The following is a 17,395-nucleotide window of genomic DNA, read 5'->3' on the forward strand; positions in this document are numbered from 1 at the left end:
GGCCCCAGACAAATAGGAGGAACTTTGTCACCTTTGGCTGGGGAGGGCGGATCAAAGCTGCAGGGGGCAGCTGTGATTATTCAGATGGTTCAGGAACTTTTCTTGGGATGGCCTCTGCTTCCACAGGAGGTTCCTGTTTGGCTCTTTCCTAATGCAGAATATTTTGGTAAATCTGCGCTACTTTTCTGCTGATTTCATAATTAGAAGGAAGCTGTAGCTGCAACTCGAAATGTAAATACTATTTTGCAACAGTTTGAGGTATATCATGGGGTTTAGGTACATTTAGAGAGAGAGCAAGCAAAACTGTTCTGGAAGTTTTTCAAAATGCACATCTGTAACTAGATTTCATCAGAACAAGGAAGCGTTTCATTAAATGAACATAATCGCCAATTGCCCAACTGCACCGATCAGAGAGGCAGCGAGACCTTTGGACGTTCACAGCCCTCCACACCCTCCGCTTAGTCTCCTCCTGCCCTAGGCAGGGATTCCTCTCTGGCTGGCAGCAGCACCTCTCCTGTACTCATTTACTGGTGCCTCTGGGAGAAGCACCTTTCCCCTGCCTATGTGGGCTCTGCCTTGATGTCGCCATGCCAGCCACCCCAGTGCACAGATGCTGGAAATGCAAGTCTACGTGTGAGGTCTGTTTCCAGCCTAGCGGGAGGTGGATGTGCTCCAGCTACAGGAATAAGCTGGCATGCAGCACAAGCATCTATAAAGGAGAGCGCTGATGCCACCACACTGCCTAACACTGCCGCCCCCAGGCTGAATCCCCTGTATGCCACCAAGAGCACTGCTTGTGACACCCCCAGGGGACCACCCCCATGGGGAAGGAGCCTCTGTTCCATGCTGCCTTGCCTCGTGAGGGCACGTGGAGAGGCAATGCAGTGTGGCCTGGGCTCCTGCATTACCCTGGGCTCCAGCTGTAACTGCTGGCCATCGTGGCCACTGTCATTCAGAGGGGTTCGAAAGGAGCAGCCCCTCTACGGAGGTTACTGTACCTGAGAGAAAGGGGAGTATGGGCACTGAGGTGTGTTTGTTAGATATACCGTGCTCCTCTACAAGCCAGTGTCAGCTCCCCAGAGAGACCTGCAGAGCTGGGAGGTGGGTCTGGGGGACACTCACTCTGGGGGCCCTACCAGCCTGCCCTCTCCTGTCTGTTAGCAAGAGGCCCTGGGTCATGGGCAGCAGCTTACCACTGACAGAACAATTCTCCGTGTAAACATTGTTTGTGTGCTTGCCTCTCTGCTCTCCCCAGGCCCCCTCCCTCCACCTCCTCCCATCAGCAGGAATGGAAGCACCTCAAGGGCTTTGCCTGCTGCTCCCCAGCTGCCTTCCCGGGCTGGGCTGGAGAACCAGAGAGGGGGAACCCGACCACCACTTCCCCCTGACCGGCCGGGATCGGGAGCACCGCCGCCACCACCACCGCCTTCATCAGCACTCCGAAATGGCTTCCAGGATCCGGGCGATGGTAAGCCATGTTACTTGCTTTTGGTAGAATTATGTATAGCAGCTTTTGGCCTTAACAGAAAAAAAAATATTTGTGGGAGAGGCTTTGTTTCTACAGCAAGCTTTGAATTTCTGGTCCACAGAGGTATCATGTGGGTCTGGATTAATCCTGCTAAGTATGAATGGAATAAATATTCTATGCATAAGACAGAACTGCAAACTTGTCAATATATGCTCAAAAGTAACCCTTTGAAAAATAGCCTGAAAAAAAAAAGCATTCACCATGCTCGGCTTTCCTACAATACATAAAGAAGGCCAAAGGGGATTGTTCTGACTGTAACATGAATTCACGCTATAGCTACACTGAGACTCTTTGTAAGGCAGAACAAGTTAGATGATGACTCAAAAACTGAAAGCTGAAAAACAGAATGGAAGAGATTGTCAGAACACTGCTGAAAATGTCAAGTTTCTCTCTTCTTGCTGGTGTTTGTTGAAAAGGTGAGGTCCAAGACAGATGGGTTTTAAAGATTCATCCTGTTTTTCTTTTTAATTGTTTTCTGTTCGCAAAGGACAGATACATCCTTCAGCTAATTATGGAAGGCCAGAATTTGTATTTCTGACATTTATGAAGTTAGAAAAAGCAAGCAGAAAATAAAACTGTAACCCACACTATTGAACCATCTTTGCACATCAGATAAGGCAGGTGGGTCTCAAACACATTTTTTCCTGCCTAAGTCATTTGCAGGATTCAGAACCTGCAGCTCCTTTACACACTGGTTTCTAATTGCAACCATTGGGAGTAAACATAGGAAAAACTGGATCCCAGCAAATAACCACATGTTCGACCGCTGGGAAAAAACTTACTCAGCTCTTCATTACATTATGCAATAAAATTAAATAATATCGCAAGAAAGTTGTAGTTGCGAAGTCCTGAAGCAACCAAGTGAAGAAATGACAAAGTTTAAGATGGCCCACACTTGGGCATCCAAATTCAAGTGCAGAATAGAGCTACATAAAAATACTTTTCCTTTCATTTCAATGAAGAAACTTAGCAGCTTTATATATTCTTTACAGTCCTATACAGTCAATAAATATGTCAATAGCATCCCAGTAGTTTCAAGAGATACTGATGTATTTTGCCATTTTTGACGCTACTTTTCTGTCATTATATGTTCTATTATAGCGGCCCCAAAATTTTATTTTTCATGTACAAAAAATAAGAAACAAAAAAACAACAAAAAATAAGAAACAAAAAAACACTCCTTGCAAGTTAGAATGCTTTTATTTATGCTTTTGACCTATGTTTATCAACAAAGTCTGAATATCAGAAAATTCTACACCCAGAAACAAAATATTGTTCTGGAGTAGGAGGTGTTGTGCATTTCCTATAACATACACACACATATATATACACACATATGTGTTTAAAAAAAAAAACAAAAACAAAAGCCAGTAGAACTATGGCCATGTTCCTGATCTGTGATTTTGCATTAAATTGTCTAAGTGATCTGTTAAGGTTAATTAAGAATTTTAATTCTTAAACTAATCTAAAGCATCATCTTCCCTGACTTTCCAGTAGGATGCTGGTTCAATATTCAGCTATCTAAGCATTTTGCAGTATAAAACATCTATTAAACATTATATTAATATCAGTTGAATTTTCTGAAGCTGTATCAAAACACTAACCAGTAAAATGCATGTTTGTTTGTTTTTCAGATGAGTGGGAAAGCAGATTTTCTTTTCATCCTATATCCGATTTACCACCTCCAGAGCCATATGTACCCGTGAACAGAAGTTATCCCAGTAAATTAGCAAGAAACGAAAGCAGAGGTAAGTTTGTGCCACCTCTGGTATTAGAATTTCAGTGTATTCTCCTGAATGAAAACTTCTCCAACAGCCTTTTCACCCTTCCTCACCGCACAGAAAAAGCTTAGAGGTTCACAGGTGTAAGCCCTCTTAGGCTTGTATTTTGGGATAGGTTGGGTGAGGAATTGTTGGGTTTCTAAGTTGTAATGTGTATTATAAGAGACCACTTCTGCTATTATATTGAGTTCCCTTTTGCTACAGGCAGACAGAACTGCAAAATCTCAGTGCCTCACCAGTGACTTTTGACTGTTTTTGTCCCTGTTATTCCTCTTGGAATGCTGTTCTAGGACTTTTCTCATTCCCCATCTAAATCCACCTATGACTTGTTTTTTTGTGTGTGTGCAAACATCATCCTTGAGTTCAGTTATCCTCCCTACTTGATATGTTAAACCCCTACTATTTTTTAAGACAACAGTCTTACTTTCCTCTTAGCTTCTGGCTTGCCGAGTTGATTAAATCAGGATGTACTACACTCTTCTTCTAAGCGAAGTTCTCCATTTCTCTAATCATCGGTGTTGTTTCAGTATACATTTCAGTGTTACGTGCTGTTCCAGTTGAAGTCTCGGCCGGGTCTTCTATAGCAGCATAAAAGTTTCCATTAGTTATCACCATTAGTGGTATTTCGCCAGGTACACCCAAGGATCAATTTACTTCTTTCACAACTGGTCACATCAGTGGCTCATAGTCATCCTGTAATCATCTGTACACTCAGATGTTTCTGTCTCTCCTGTTTCCAAATGTTGAGGTTTTGGTTTGGAGCAGAAATTCCTGTTGGTCTCTGACCCTTCGCTTTGTGCACTTAGCTTTCTGCCCATTCCTATTACTCCACAAGGAGAGGCAAAGAAATGTAAGCACACTTTTATATTTACTTTCAGAAGTTTGGAATGAAAATCTTCATATTGGGAAACATATGAAGAGCTTTGAAATGCTACTGAGTTTAGCGCTTGCCACTTTCATTGAAATTTGCATGTGTTTCAAGTAGCACTGATACTGTATGTGTTCACATAAAACAATAAGGCTAGTAAGAGTGATTGATCTATTTTGAGAAGGGGCCTAAGAACTGAAATATGTGTCCTTTTCAGACATTGAAGGAGATACTTTATTTTGCACTGTTCAAGGTTCTTACGTTGTTTAGTAGTAAACTAACTGAGAACTCTACAAAGGTATTTTCTAAAATGGTTAGACAAAGAAATGAGTAGATCTTCACCTGAATTAATGGCTTGGATGTGAACTCCCAATATTAAAAGAAGCCAGGAGTAATGCAAAAATCTTTCTTTCTCTTTTAGGTGGCTCTGGCCGAAAAGAAAGAGGTGCTCCCCCACTTCCACCTATACCAAGGTGAAGTGGGTTCTGGCTCATCTTCGGGCAACATCTGTTTTACAAGGTTTCCTTCAAGTCAACTTTCCTGTCCACATCATTGGAAAGTTGTCTGTTTTGCTTTATTTCCACTTTTGGCTTGTCAGCTGGAATAAACTTCAGTGTCTATTACAGTTGTAATAGACACAGCTTATGAACTATAGTTGCTCAGAGCTATGAATTTTGTTTGCTTATGCTGCAGGCTGTCAGGAAAGGCATTTTGTGGACCACGCGCAACATTCGTGCATCATGCTTACTGCGTCCAGCCCTGTCCCCTTGAGAGTTCCACAGAAGGTCTGGCTTTGAATTTAACAAGAGCTGGAACAAAGCTGTTTCATTCATTTGGGGGACAGTGGCTGTATTATTTGAATCATCAAGTACAATCTGTTTGCTGTTTAAAAACCAATTGCCAGGGAATACCATGTAGCTGAGAGTCCCCTGGATCCTGCTTTGTGTGCCTGACCTGGTCCAACTGCTTCTGCAAGCCATATTCCTACTACGTGAGGACCGAAAGCTCATCCTAAGTCTTTTTCGCCTCAGCTTAGCCGAGCAAATCATGTTTTATACAATAGATGGCACATCCTGCCCCAGGGATGGACTGTGTTTGGCCATATTTTTTACCTGCAGAGAATCTTCCAAAGAAAAGCACAAATGAAGAATTAATCAGCATGAAAATATCTTCTTTACAACTTTTTCCTCCTTTTGTAATAGCGTTACGTTTTTAGTCACTTAATTCTTTCCTGCTTTGATGTGGACCAACCCACAGTCATCCGTGTCCTGGATTATTGTAATACCCTCTACCTGAGACTACCCGCAAAGAGTCCTCAGGAAGTAGCCTTAGTGCAAATGCAACAGTTATTGTAGTTGTTTCTTCTCTCTGTACAGCATCGCTAACACCAGCGCTGCACAGACTGCTTTCCAGTTGTTTCTTTGGTACAATTAAATGATGGGTTTTTGACTTTAAAAGCTTCCTGGGGCTTAGGTCACAAGTCTCAGAGAAATTGTATTTGACTTGCATTACAGCAGAGCAGCTGAGGTCAAAAATGTGCATAAGTGAAAGCCCTGTGATGTAGTGAAGGAGGTCTGGGGTTTGTGCACACAAGTGGGAGCATCAGCTCCAAAATTTGCTGTCTGCACTGGTTCAAGAGGAATGCGAAGATTTGGCCTTCTGAGTTTACCATGAAGCCTGTCCTTTCAACCTTTGCTGAAACAAGTCTCAGCAGAGAGCTACAAGGCTTACGCTAATAGAAAAAAGTGTAAAGTATTCTAACGTTGTGACAATTGGTTAAGATGTTTAATGGCTTTTGAATTCTGTGTTTGGGAAAAGAGTTCATTGAGTGAGCGTGTTTTATAAATGGATCTAAATGCATGTAAAATGCCTTTGGAAATTAGAGGAAGATTATAATTCTGAATTTGAACTATTGTCAAATAATATCTCTTTTTTAATTGGACTTCTGAAGGTTAGCCCTGAAAAACTCCTCTGTCTCCTCCACAGTTTTTTTCCAGCATACTCCTTGGGACCCCTACCAAGCCTGGATCAGCAGCCATGTTTCACAGGGTATTGCTAAAAAAAAAAAAAAAAAAAAAAAAAGAAAAACTAGTCATGTGGGTTAAGAAAGTGTTTCTCTAGTGTGGGAGATATGATCTGAAGTATACACTGATGCTAGAATGAGGTCAGTCCTAGAAAATCCAGGGAATGTAGCTGAAGAGAGTTTGAACCCCACTGAAGTGTTTGCACATGGGGCTTTTTGCCCTGTCAGTGGGCACAGGGCGGGGAGACCCTCCCTGCACCACCACCTGGACAGTCACCATGAAGAGCATGAGGCAGAGCTGGATTTGGCCAGATCAACATTAATTTGGCCTTTTTGGTATTTGTTTACAAAATCTTGTTAGCTGTGATAGCATTTGATTACATACCAGTTTTTTACATTTTTGTATCTAGTGACATATTTTAAGTTACTATTTATGGTCTTGAACCTGCAATTCAATGCGCAGGCGCAGGGATGTATCTACATCTAATTGCAGGGTCGTGGCTGTAAGAGTTTCTTAAACAGACCTTAATGGGACCTCCATGTGACAGGTGCACCTTGGGATCAAGGCTAGCTCAGTACTGAATTTGTATGTATTTTATAGGTGTCACTTAAACATATGCACTATGCAAAGTGCCTGTCTCTTTGGCATATTATTGTGTGAATAGAAGTCCAAGTAAAATTATTAGAATAATAACTTAAAGAATAAATTATTGTATTCATGTTATTAAACTGAAGCACTTATAACTATGAGGAGCGACATTCTGAGTTTAAGAATACAATATTTTCAATACATTGACCTGCCAAATCCTTATTAATATCCAAACAGCTACGCAGTCAAAAAAAAATAAATCCAAAAGCTCTACCATTTTTTGTAACTTACCTGCTTCCAGCATGACTATTTTACTTCAAGTCAAAGAAAATGCTGCAATTGTTCTGCCAGCCCTCTGCATCATTCAGAATATCCTGTATTTGATCTTCTTGGCAAGATTTGCTGACCAGAAGTTCTGGACCATTACCAAAGACCTGGCAAATCAGCTTCAATCTCACTTTAAAATATGTTATGTAAAAGCCCTCAGTCAACAAGTCAAGAAACCTGAGCTGATTTTTTTTAGCACTTCATTGCTCTATAGAAACCTCTTCAGAATGGCTGTTTGTCTTGTAGGTAAAATGCCTTAAAAATGCAGAAAGAGGTATTTTTTCACTGAACAACAACATGACTATTTATATATTTTGCTGTAAAATTCCCTAGATATATTCCAGAACAATGCAGCATTTTACCTGCAATGTATTGCTTCACATATCAGTAGCTACTTACCATATGATCAGTATTAAAGTATTTATTTCACTATGAAGTCTTAAAAAGAGAAGAATACAAAACAGGTTGATCCAGTGGTGCCTTATGACTTTTAGTCAACTTTTCTGTCTCACTAGAAAAATTAATAGGCGTTGTTGTTCTTCCACGTCCTGATGTAAATAGTGCTGATAGTAGCATTACACAGAGTTTGAGCCAAGTCCTGCTGTTGTAATGCGCTCAGTCTGCTAACTCCTGATTGAGCTAAATGTGGGGAGAGACTATTAGATCAGTCCTTAGGTGAGATGTAAGTGGGTACTGGTTACACAATACACAATCCATTGTTGGTATTGCTCTGGAAACCTACCCCTCTCCCAAAACCAGTGTCTCACACCGCTGTCTGTACAGCTCAGCTGCCTTCAGCGTGGTTGCAGAGGTTATTAAAGGACTGAATTTGATTCACTGCTTGCATATGAGATTTACTGGTTTTGTTTTAATGACATTGTCTTGTGAACATTCACACCTGAAAACTATCTTTTTGTGTCATCATTAAGACTTGCATTGAATGACAATGGCCACAGATGTTCATTTTTGTTTGATTCAATGAAGTAAATAAAAAGGGAATAAATTTTGTACCATGTGACAGTAATTTCTGCTCAATATTTTTGTAAGAAAAGCACATGTTATGTCTGTTATGACTTCCTGCACCAGCCGCTGGGAGAAGAGGTCACAGTGGTTCATGTTCAGAGTTTGTTAAAGGAAACTCAACTTGTGATTCAGGAAGCATGTATTTCTGTAAGTGAACTACTTCTTAAATAAGGGTGCAAGGTTCTTGTTTAGAAGCTAGCATTTCCCAACACTAAAAGGATTGTAAGGATTAATTTTTTCTGCAAGACTGAACTACTAGAGAAGTTCCTTAAATTGTCGCTGAAGGAGCTGGACAGCAGTGTGTCCTTGCAGCAGCGACTGTTTACATGGCACTTGTAGAAGCAGGTCTCTGTTGGAGCGGGGGGGGAAGGAATTAAACTGCTATTACATTTCACATACGTTGCAAGACAACATTTTTCTGTGCAGAAGTTTGCAAATAGGAAGGGTATTCCAAAGAGTGGAGTTGGATGATCAAACCAGTATTGTTTCAAACGTCAAATGTCAAGAGACTTAGAGAGGGGAGAGGGCCCCACACCTGCTCTGGGAAGGAGAGTGTTCAGAGAATAAAAAACAACTGGCTGAAGGTGGGGGTCCATATGGAAGCACAAATCAGGATACAAACTGTATGTAATAGCACATGGCACTATTGCCAATGCTGCTGTCTTGCAGTCGGGTGCAAACAACCTGTTGTGGCCGTACATTGACTGCATATAGTATATATTGTATCAATTTTCATCTCTGAAGTCGTGTTCACCAGAAAATGAGGAGAATCTCTTGACTAAGATACTCAGTAACACATTAAGTATAGCTAATTCATGGGAAGTTTCTTCGTGTCCTCTAGAGAAAGTGGGGATTGTTTAGCTGGTGAGGTGAAACAGCCTGGGCTGTTTGGTTAAAATGTAAACCTGAGGCGCTGACAGCCCGGTGAGCATCCAAGGTACCCAGCAGAAGCAGGACACCCATGTATGTCCTTAATGAGCGTGCAGCAGGTAGGTAGGCTAAAAGAAAAAAAAAGGAAACTGCATGTCTTGAACAAGGGAGTAGCACGATAGCATGTTGCCGTTCTGAAGTACGGTCTGTGATAAATGCTCTTTAGCATCAGTCATACGTGAAGAGGAAGGCACTCTAAATTTGGACCTCCAAAGCCACACAAGACTATGAAAGAGAAACATAATTTCAAACACAGGCTGAGCAGAAAGTACTGTTTTTTATCAGATGCTTAAAGTTTGAGCTTTTTATAAAATATTAATCAAATTCTGTGAATATTTTTCTGCTTAACATTTATTTTGTATGTGATTTTTTTTCTCCATATTTTTCTGTCCTATGCCAAATAAATTTTACTTTTATTTAATTGCTGGTGCAGACTGTTACATTGAGAACAACTACGGCTGCTTCCTTGGCAGAAACGCACCTGGGCTCCATCAGGAGTGCGACAGCGATCCTGGAGGAGCTTGGGCCAGGTTCGCCTTCCTGCCTGCCCACCGGTGCTTAGCCCCACAGCAGAAGCCTGCAGAGAACTTTGGGCTACCATACAGTGAAGATTAGACACCTGCAGATAAGTCACAAGTGTAGTTCTGTGTAAAGAATAGTAGAAAAAAATATGGTCAGGGACACTGTGCTTGTAGGCAGCTATTGCTTCTGTTGTCATCTGGTGAGTGGAACCCATAGGGCTGGGGCTGGGCAAGGCGAGGCAGACACTTGCCATGGGGAGGTGGCATGGAAAATGCAGCACTCAGTCCACAGAGTTTTGTTCTTTTTATCTCCATTCACTAGGCAAGAGGATTACAGAAAATGTTATTTTCAAGTAATTCAAACCTTTATTTTGATTTTAGAGACCTGTTCTTGATGTTAAAACTTTTCAGGTGATTTGGACCAGATTCAACACAGGAAGACCCTTTGATAAAAGTCCAAAGAAGGCTCAAGTTCAGGGTGCACTTCCAGTGTCTCCTCCAAAACTAGGAAGGTCATTTAAAACCCTGATATAAAAAGCTCTGCATGGTAACTCACCTACCTTGCAAAAACTTCAGCAGCAGGTTTATTCTTACAGAAATAGAGGGTCCTTTGAGGACCACGGGGACTGCTTGTTGGCACTTCCATTTTACAGACTGCCTGGGACAGAGGGCCCCAAAAGGCCCCAGAAACCCCTAGCTCACACATAGTGTGGTGATTGGCACCTGGTCCTGATGCCTGGGCTATGTGAGTAGAAGAACCATGGAGGGTGGAGTCAGAGCACTGGAGCTGCAGGGGAGCTGGCTTAGCAGGCTCAGAGACCTTTGCTGCAGATCTTAGTGGCAGTAGCCTTGAACTCGGAGTAGCATTGAATTCAGAGCTATGAGTCTAATGATCAGATAATAGGAATACTTCTTTTAGACTTAATCAAAGGAAACATGCTTCTTCCTGGTTTTTGAAGCAGGTAAATGATTTGCTTGACTTTGGGAGGGAGGAACTGATCTGAGCATACTGTGACCTAGCCATAACCACAACATAATCTTTCCTCCATTTAACCCCAAAAGCATACTGTTGCAGAGAGAGAAAGAGAGAGAGAGAAAGAAAAAGAGAGAGAGAGAGAGAGAAAGAAAGGAAGGAAGAAAGGAAGAAAAGAAGAATGAACAAACACCGTAAAACTTATAACTGCTCTCTGGAGTTGCAGGAAGGGCCACGTGTTGCACGCAGCACACGCAGAAATATCAAACTCCTTTGATCATGGTTCAACAGTTTCCAGTGACCTTCCTGCCATGTGTGCACAGGCTGCTCCCTTCTGCCCTCTTACCTAGTCTGACTCCAATTTACATTGAAAATAGTAAATTGGTCCTGGCCAACTATCAATTTAGGGGCTAAGTATTGGTCCATACGTGCCCATACAACAATTAATGTATTGCTTAGAAAAGTAATAAGATGTGCAACAAGATGTGAGATCAATTCCAAGAAGTTTCATTTTCAGTTGGGCTCTAGAGTTCCTGTAAACGTTATTTTATATGTAATGAAGCTCTGTTTTACACTTTTAAAAGAGCTTATCCTTTTAACTTGCCAAAGGGGACTCTCTGTAATCCTCCTGAAAAGTTTCTACTTATTCTTCCAAGCTCTGAGGGGCTGCTGCATACACAGTCTTGCCAACTGTAAAAGCAAATAAGTTCTTTTAGAAACAAAATGTTTCTCCCTGTAGGCATTAAAGGCTATCTACAAACAGAGCTGTGCCTGTGCTTAACTCCCCCTTTTGAAGATGTTACAAGAAAAAACATACAAAGCAAATTTGGGCCTCAGCAATGTTTTCTGTGACTTGTTGCTCATTATGCCTTTGTGGTATCTGCGCTGCCTGTTCTGTGTTTCCACAAATACAGACTGCTAATCACAAACTTTGGTGAAGCATAAAAGTAAACAGAATGACACTTTGTCTCCAGACTGTAGATTTTGCAGCAGTGTTGGGAGTAAAAAGCGATTCAAATAGTTTCTGTCACTAATGTGGGAGAGTAAGAGCCTGTGAGCACAGAGATTGCTGCACTTACTAACCTACAGGTCTTAAAGACACCTTGGAGCAGAATGATTGTTTCACACCATAGGAGGATGGAGCTGTTTGTTGGTACTTAACTTCATTGCTTGTAACTTGGCTTTTCTGTAACCCCTGAAAGTATCCTCTTAAGAGTTCACTAATGCTGCCATAAGTCTCAGAAGATGCTTGTTTGATGTCTCCCTCCCACTGCCTGTCCAATGCCCAGGAAACCTTCTAACACAGCCTTCATTAGCCCAGTCATTTGCATCCCAGCAATGTAAGTGCACTCTTCCTCTGTATCAGACCCATGCTAGGCAGCCCTTTTATAACGTCTCCAAATGAGCCAAAACCGATTGTTGTCTGTATTACAGCTCCCCAAAGGCTGCAAGGTGGCAGCTTAATGGAAAACAAAATGTCTCTGTTGTGGTTATCCTTCAGTCCTTCAGTTCTGATGATCAAAACTTTCTGGGTAAGAACATGTAATGGATTCCTTCTGTAATGGATAATCCGTCTGAATTTAAAAAAAATAAATAAAAATGCTTTAAGTTCATTCTGTTATTTCATAGATGACAAAAACAGGTATTTAAAAGTTTTTTTTTTATGTCTAAGGCTATTCATGGCACCAGAATTAGAGCACAATCATTTGAAATAGTTATGATACTGTCCTTTTTTTTTTTTTTTTCCTGCATTCACAGTCAGGCTTTTAACATATCTAAAAATTTCAACATTGACCCAGGTACAGAAATAATCTTAAGGAAAAGATGACTGTCATAAAAGTACTTTGATTAAAACATGGAGAATATATTGTGTAGCTGCTGCCAGTGCTGTCTGTGTCCAGTAGCACCAAAATGTCAGTGTAGATAGATAATAGTACTTCACAGAACGTAGGAGATAATTGCTACTTCAATCTTAAAACATACATATGGTTTAAGATACAGCTTCTGCAGAAGCTGCACTAAAAATGTAAAACAAATCTATCATGAATGATGTTCAGTAGTCAAGCCTTCTACTCCATTACAAATTGTCACTTTTTAATTTTTATATGTTTTCCTCTCTGATTTTACCATTCTTTTTTTCTTCCTCAAATAAAAAATTTATTTTTTCCAGCTTGCTGGGTTTTAACCTACTTAAATCCCTTTCTCATTTGGAAAATTGAACTGTTTTTGTTTTTTTCTTTTTCTTTCTCTCTCTTTCTTTTTTTTTTTTTTTTTTCAAGAGTACAGCAGATTAGAAAAGAAATCTCTGCCTACAAACCTCAAAGATAAGGGAAAGATAAGGGCAGACATAGGGCTGAGGAAGAAGGGGTGTTTGTTCCTATTCATCTTCGTCTCGCCAAAACAGGAACTGCATATGCCTCCCTGCAGTCAGGGCAATGCTTTATCACTGAGGAGCACCTTGTTCAAAACCATCCCTTTGCAAAGGGGACTGCTTTGGCTACGTTTAGCATTTGCTTGTGTGTAAGAGTACTGTTTGCAAGAACATTGTCCAAGTGGCAACGTCCTGTGTTCACATGGATGGATGTTTAAGCAATAGTTTATCTCACATCCTGCCCCACTCAAAATAAGCACCCATCTATCCATACAGGCCTGTGAAAATGGGTCACTCCTCATTCCAGCAGAAAGCTTTATTAAAAGTAGAGACACCACCAACAGGCTGTGCAAACACTGCCACAGAGCCTGCAGAGAGAGCAAGGAGAAGGCTCAGGGGAAGGTCTGGGCTCAACCCACTGCAGCTGAGGTGGATATGTGGGTGCTGTCTCACCTGTCCTTTGTCAAGCCACATTTTGTCAGAGGCTGCAGAGCCCCGTGTTTTCTGTGCTGCCTAATAGCCCTCCCTTGCTGTTGACTGCTGAAACCCTTGTGTTGACTTTCTTTCTTTCTCCCTATTAAAAATAGCAGCTTTCATTTCTCCTATTTTGCAAGTAGTTGGGGTTCCTTCTGAAAACTGGGAACCTTTGTTTGAAAACACACAGAGGTCCTGCTGGTGTCCTCTGAATATATAGCTTATTCTCCTCAGCTGGGCCTGCAGGGCTGCTGCTGAGCCATCATCCACGTACTTATTAAAGGTCGTTTTGTTGTGTTTATTCCAGATTGCTGTTGATTTTAAAAATAAAAGTTGAGCTGTGTGCCTTAAGAGAATCCCCACACAGCCTCTTTGCCAGGACCTTCATTCCTCCTCCTTGTACACCTGCTGGGCCTTTGTGCAGCGGGGGTGAAAACCACAAACCTTTATTTCAAGCTGCAAACTTTTTTAATATAAGTCCAAGTACAAACATGCAATAAAGTGAGAAATCCTGTATGTTTGTTTTTAACTAAGCAGGTGGGAAAAGGTCTGATGTGTCTTGGCCTGTGTCTGTGTGCTGAGAATCCTCTGCCTCAGGTGCAGGAGCAGTGCTGCACCCTGGCACCTAGCTCAGCTCCACACCGTAAGCAACCACGGGCTCAATATGTTATGGAAGAGCACTCTATATGGTAAATTATTAGCAAGGATATGCTCTCCTATCATCACCAGGGAATCTTATTTTAAATGTTTATTTCTAGAGCTTTTGTGGTTTATAAATATATATTTTTAATGAGATTTTATTTTCCCTCTGTCTTTGCACAGAAAACTATTTATTTTATGAGAGCCCCTAGTTCCCAAAGCAAGAGATAACCAGGGGCCCAAGAGGCCCAGTCTGCCAAGCCCCATCCAAGCAAGCAGGTGAAATCACAGCACCATAGAAAGCCGTGACATTGCTCAAAGACCTCAGGCACATAAGGCCCCAGCCCCAACACGGGGCTGTGCACGCTGGCTCAGGTGCAGAAGCTCACTTCCAGAACACCCTTGTTATCTGTACTGACTGCTCAGCACCTTGAAGGTAAGGTCCGTGAGCTAGCCGATTTACCAACCGATCGCCTTTTCTTCCTCTTCCCTCTCGTTGTTGGCTTTAAATCTGCGCCTGCCTTGGAATTTGCTCGAGTTCATTTTTGCAGTCCCTGCTTCCAGCCCAGGACGGCAGCTGGCGTTTGCTGAGGAGGGCGCTAGGTGGCACTTTTGACTTCTTTGCTGAATTTTGCACGTTGCAGCCCGGGGAGCAGCTTTAATGGCAATGTCAAAACTCAAGAACTATGTCAGTGGTTTTATTATTATTATTATTATTATTTAACCTCTGTTCCACCGCTGGTATGAGAAGCAGCTCCCAATTCACAAGCTGTGGTCCTGTTATTTAACTGTCAGGAACCTTGATCGTGTGTGTTTGGTTATGGTCCCCCGTTTCAGGAGCACTACGCGCTTGTTTCTGTTGGGACAGCAGCTTGTTTACTCTAGACGTCTACGGCCTGATTCCTCCGTGCAGTTACACAATTCTTAAGCAAGAAAAATGCCAGTATTGGCATAAAAATGATGCAAGAGAATAACATGTATGACTCTACCCTGTTTCACTTCAACCTGAAAGCAGCATGCTATTAGAACTAAACACGTCTTTAACTGCAGCTGGAGAAGGAGGTAAGAGTTACAACAAAATACCTTTTCTATTGAAAAAAATCAAATGGAAGTAGCAGGTAGTTGTAAGAAAGCCACTCTGACAATATTGCAGATTTAATACAAGAATTTACTCACACTACTGCCGTCTTAATATAAAAGTTTACTCAAATATTTAAGAGGAGAAATAAATTCCTTTCTATTAAGAGCCAAAGAAATAGAAAACAATCAAATTGAGATCCCTGGATATCTGTGAGATTGAAATATTGGCCATGAAGTTAAATGAAATGCCAAACTGCTGAACGCAATCAGGTAAAGGTATGAAGAAGAAACAATGTCAGAGAAGAATCTGTAAATTGCAGAGGGAGAAGTACCAAAAAATAAATATAAAAAAATAGTAGAATTCATTGAGGAGAGGGTATGCCAATTGTGGCCTGTAACAGAGGAACACGAAGGGTAGAATGTTATAGCAGAGATGAAATAAAGGAGAAATAAAAGAACAAACAATTGAATTTCTGCCAAAGAAGATAATACACTGCAATCAATATATATTTTTGGATAATGTTTAAACTGTGTTTGTACAGGTGATAAAGAGTGACTTGAAAAATGGTGGGGTATGGTGTGATCACAAATGGAAACTCAGTAAGTGGAAAAAGTTTTACAGGTATTTGAGTCATATGCTGAAAATATTTCCAAAGCTCCTACTTTGTGCTGCCACTTTTGCCTTTTTTCTCCACTAATCAATTACATACAGAATAGCCAACAGGTGCAGCAGATCAGAAACAGTTTATTTACTCAGAGCAGCCTGCTTTAACATCATTTTCCTGAGCAAAGCAGCATTTGTTCCTGCTCTGGCAGGGGGGATTGGACTAGATGATCTTTTAAGGTCCCTTCTAATCCCTAATATTGGAATATTAGTAATAGTATTCTGTGATTTGCTTGTGTACAATACTCAAAAATCTTCAAGTTTTTGTGTTGTGTGTTTTTTTTTTCCTTTTTTTTTTTTTTTTTTCATTTTTTTTTCTTTCTTTTCTTCCTTTGGAGAAATTAGGCCAAATTTGCAAAGTCTTACAGTGACTGATCAGTAAGAATACTGAGAATGTGTAAGTAACAGATTGCATAGGTCAATTTGAATGAATGGGTATTCTCAGGTCAAAAAGAGACATAACTTTTATGTCTTGTTTTTAATAATGTTATCACCTACTGTTAGTCTTGTGGGTATGTGAAAATATTGTGGGTTTTGTTTTTTAATAAAAAAGTGTTTATGTACAGTAGATACACTTCTAACCACAATATGAGGCAGATGGATGAGATTTGAAAACTATTTTCTAGATAAAGCAATTAAAAACACTATCTTGAAATAGTGGATTTTTTTTCTTTGTATGTGATACTATTTTTTTTTTTTCCAGTCTGCCTGGTTAGTTTGTTAACGAATCTGTGACTATTGTATTTGACTTCAGTAAACTCATCCTTTTAGTGAGTCAAGCCACAAGGTGATATGCTCCTATGAGCAATCAAATGTGTACGTGTAGGATGTCTCTGCAGCTTTGTTTTGTCCACTGAAAGCAATTTCAGAAAAGAATCTCTTCCTATTGAAATCATTAAGGACTATTCCAAGGTCCACTGAATTCAGGGCAACCTGATGAACTTTTTCTTTTCCTCATTTTATGCTAGCTAGGTAAATTTCACCATGCATGACATTTACTTTGCTAGGTCACAAGGTTAGTCCAGTTCTCCACACCTGAACATACATAAAAATTGCTGAGGTTTTAGTTTGACATTCTGCAAGCTAACTGCTCCCTTCATATGTTGTCTTCTGACAGATACAATATTATGAAGGTGAAGGTGCACCTGCAGGTATTTGAGTAATTTGGCAGTAACAGGTGCCAATGTCTCAGCTGCAGAGCCAAGGGGATGTGGGCATGGTGTAGTGAAGGTGAGCTTTGCAAGACCAACTCTTGTTGTTGTACAAAGGGTACTGTAGCAAAAATACCACAAATTCTCATAACCGGGTAATACTGTAGATAAGCAGATGATATCTTTTTTCTTGAGTAGGCTATTTTTACAAAAGCGTTCTAAGCTAACCAAAGTGATCATAAATATCCAGCATACTGTCCTCACTTGTGTGATGACTACCTTCAGGCCTATGGGTAACAGCACTCAGCTTTCTCCTGGTCTCGGGGTGAGATGGTTCTCAGGGCTGCAGACTGGGTTTGCCAAAGTGTTGAAGCCTCAGAAGTCTGGAAAGTTCTTTTGCAGAAGGTTGTTAAGTACCTTCCCTCTGAAACCACCTTCAGTAAAGAAGAAATC

At 40.9% G+C, this 17,395-nt stretch overlaps 1 protein-coding gene across 1 annotated transcript in view; it reads left to right on the top strand.

Annotated features, from left to right (window-relative positions):
• WIPF1 (WAS/WASL interacting protein family member 1) overlaps positions 1–8,123 on the top strand; it is a 53,066-nt gene extending 44,943 nt beyond the window's left edge. Inside the window, exons 7-9 of the mRNA XM_084289213.1 lie at positions 1,256–1,468; positions 3,163–3,276; positions 4,599–8,123. Coding sequence (XP_084145339.1) covers positions 1,256–1,468; positions 3,163–3,276; positions 4,599–4,654 — 383 coding nt within the window. The 3' untranslated portion in view covers positions 4,655–8,123. The remainder of the gene's footprint in view (positions 1–1,255; positions 1,469–3,162; positions 3,277–4,598) is intronic.
• Positions 8,124–17,395: the final 9,272 nt, after the last annotated feature.

The sequence above is a fragment of the Netta rufina genome, assembly GCF_964035555.1.
Source record: "Netta rufina genome assembly, chromosome: 6".
In the NCBI taxonomy this organism is placed as follows: Eukaryota; Metazoa; Chordata; class Aves; order Anseriformes; family Anatidae; genus Netta; species Netta rufina.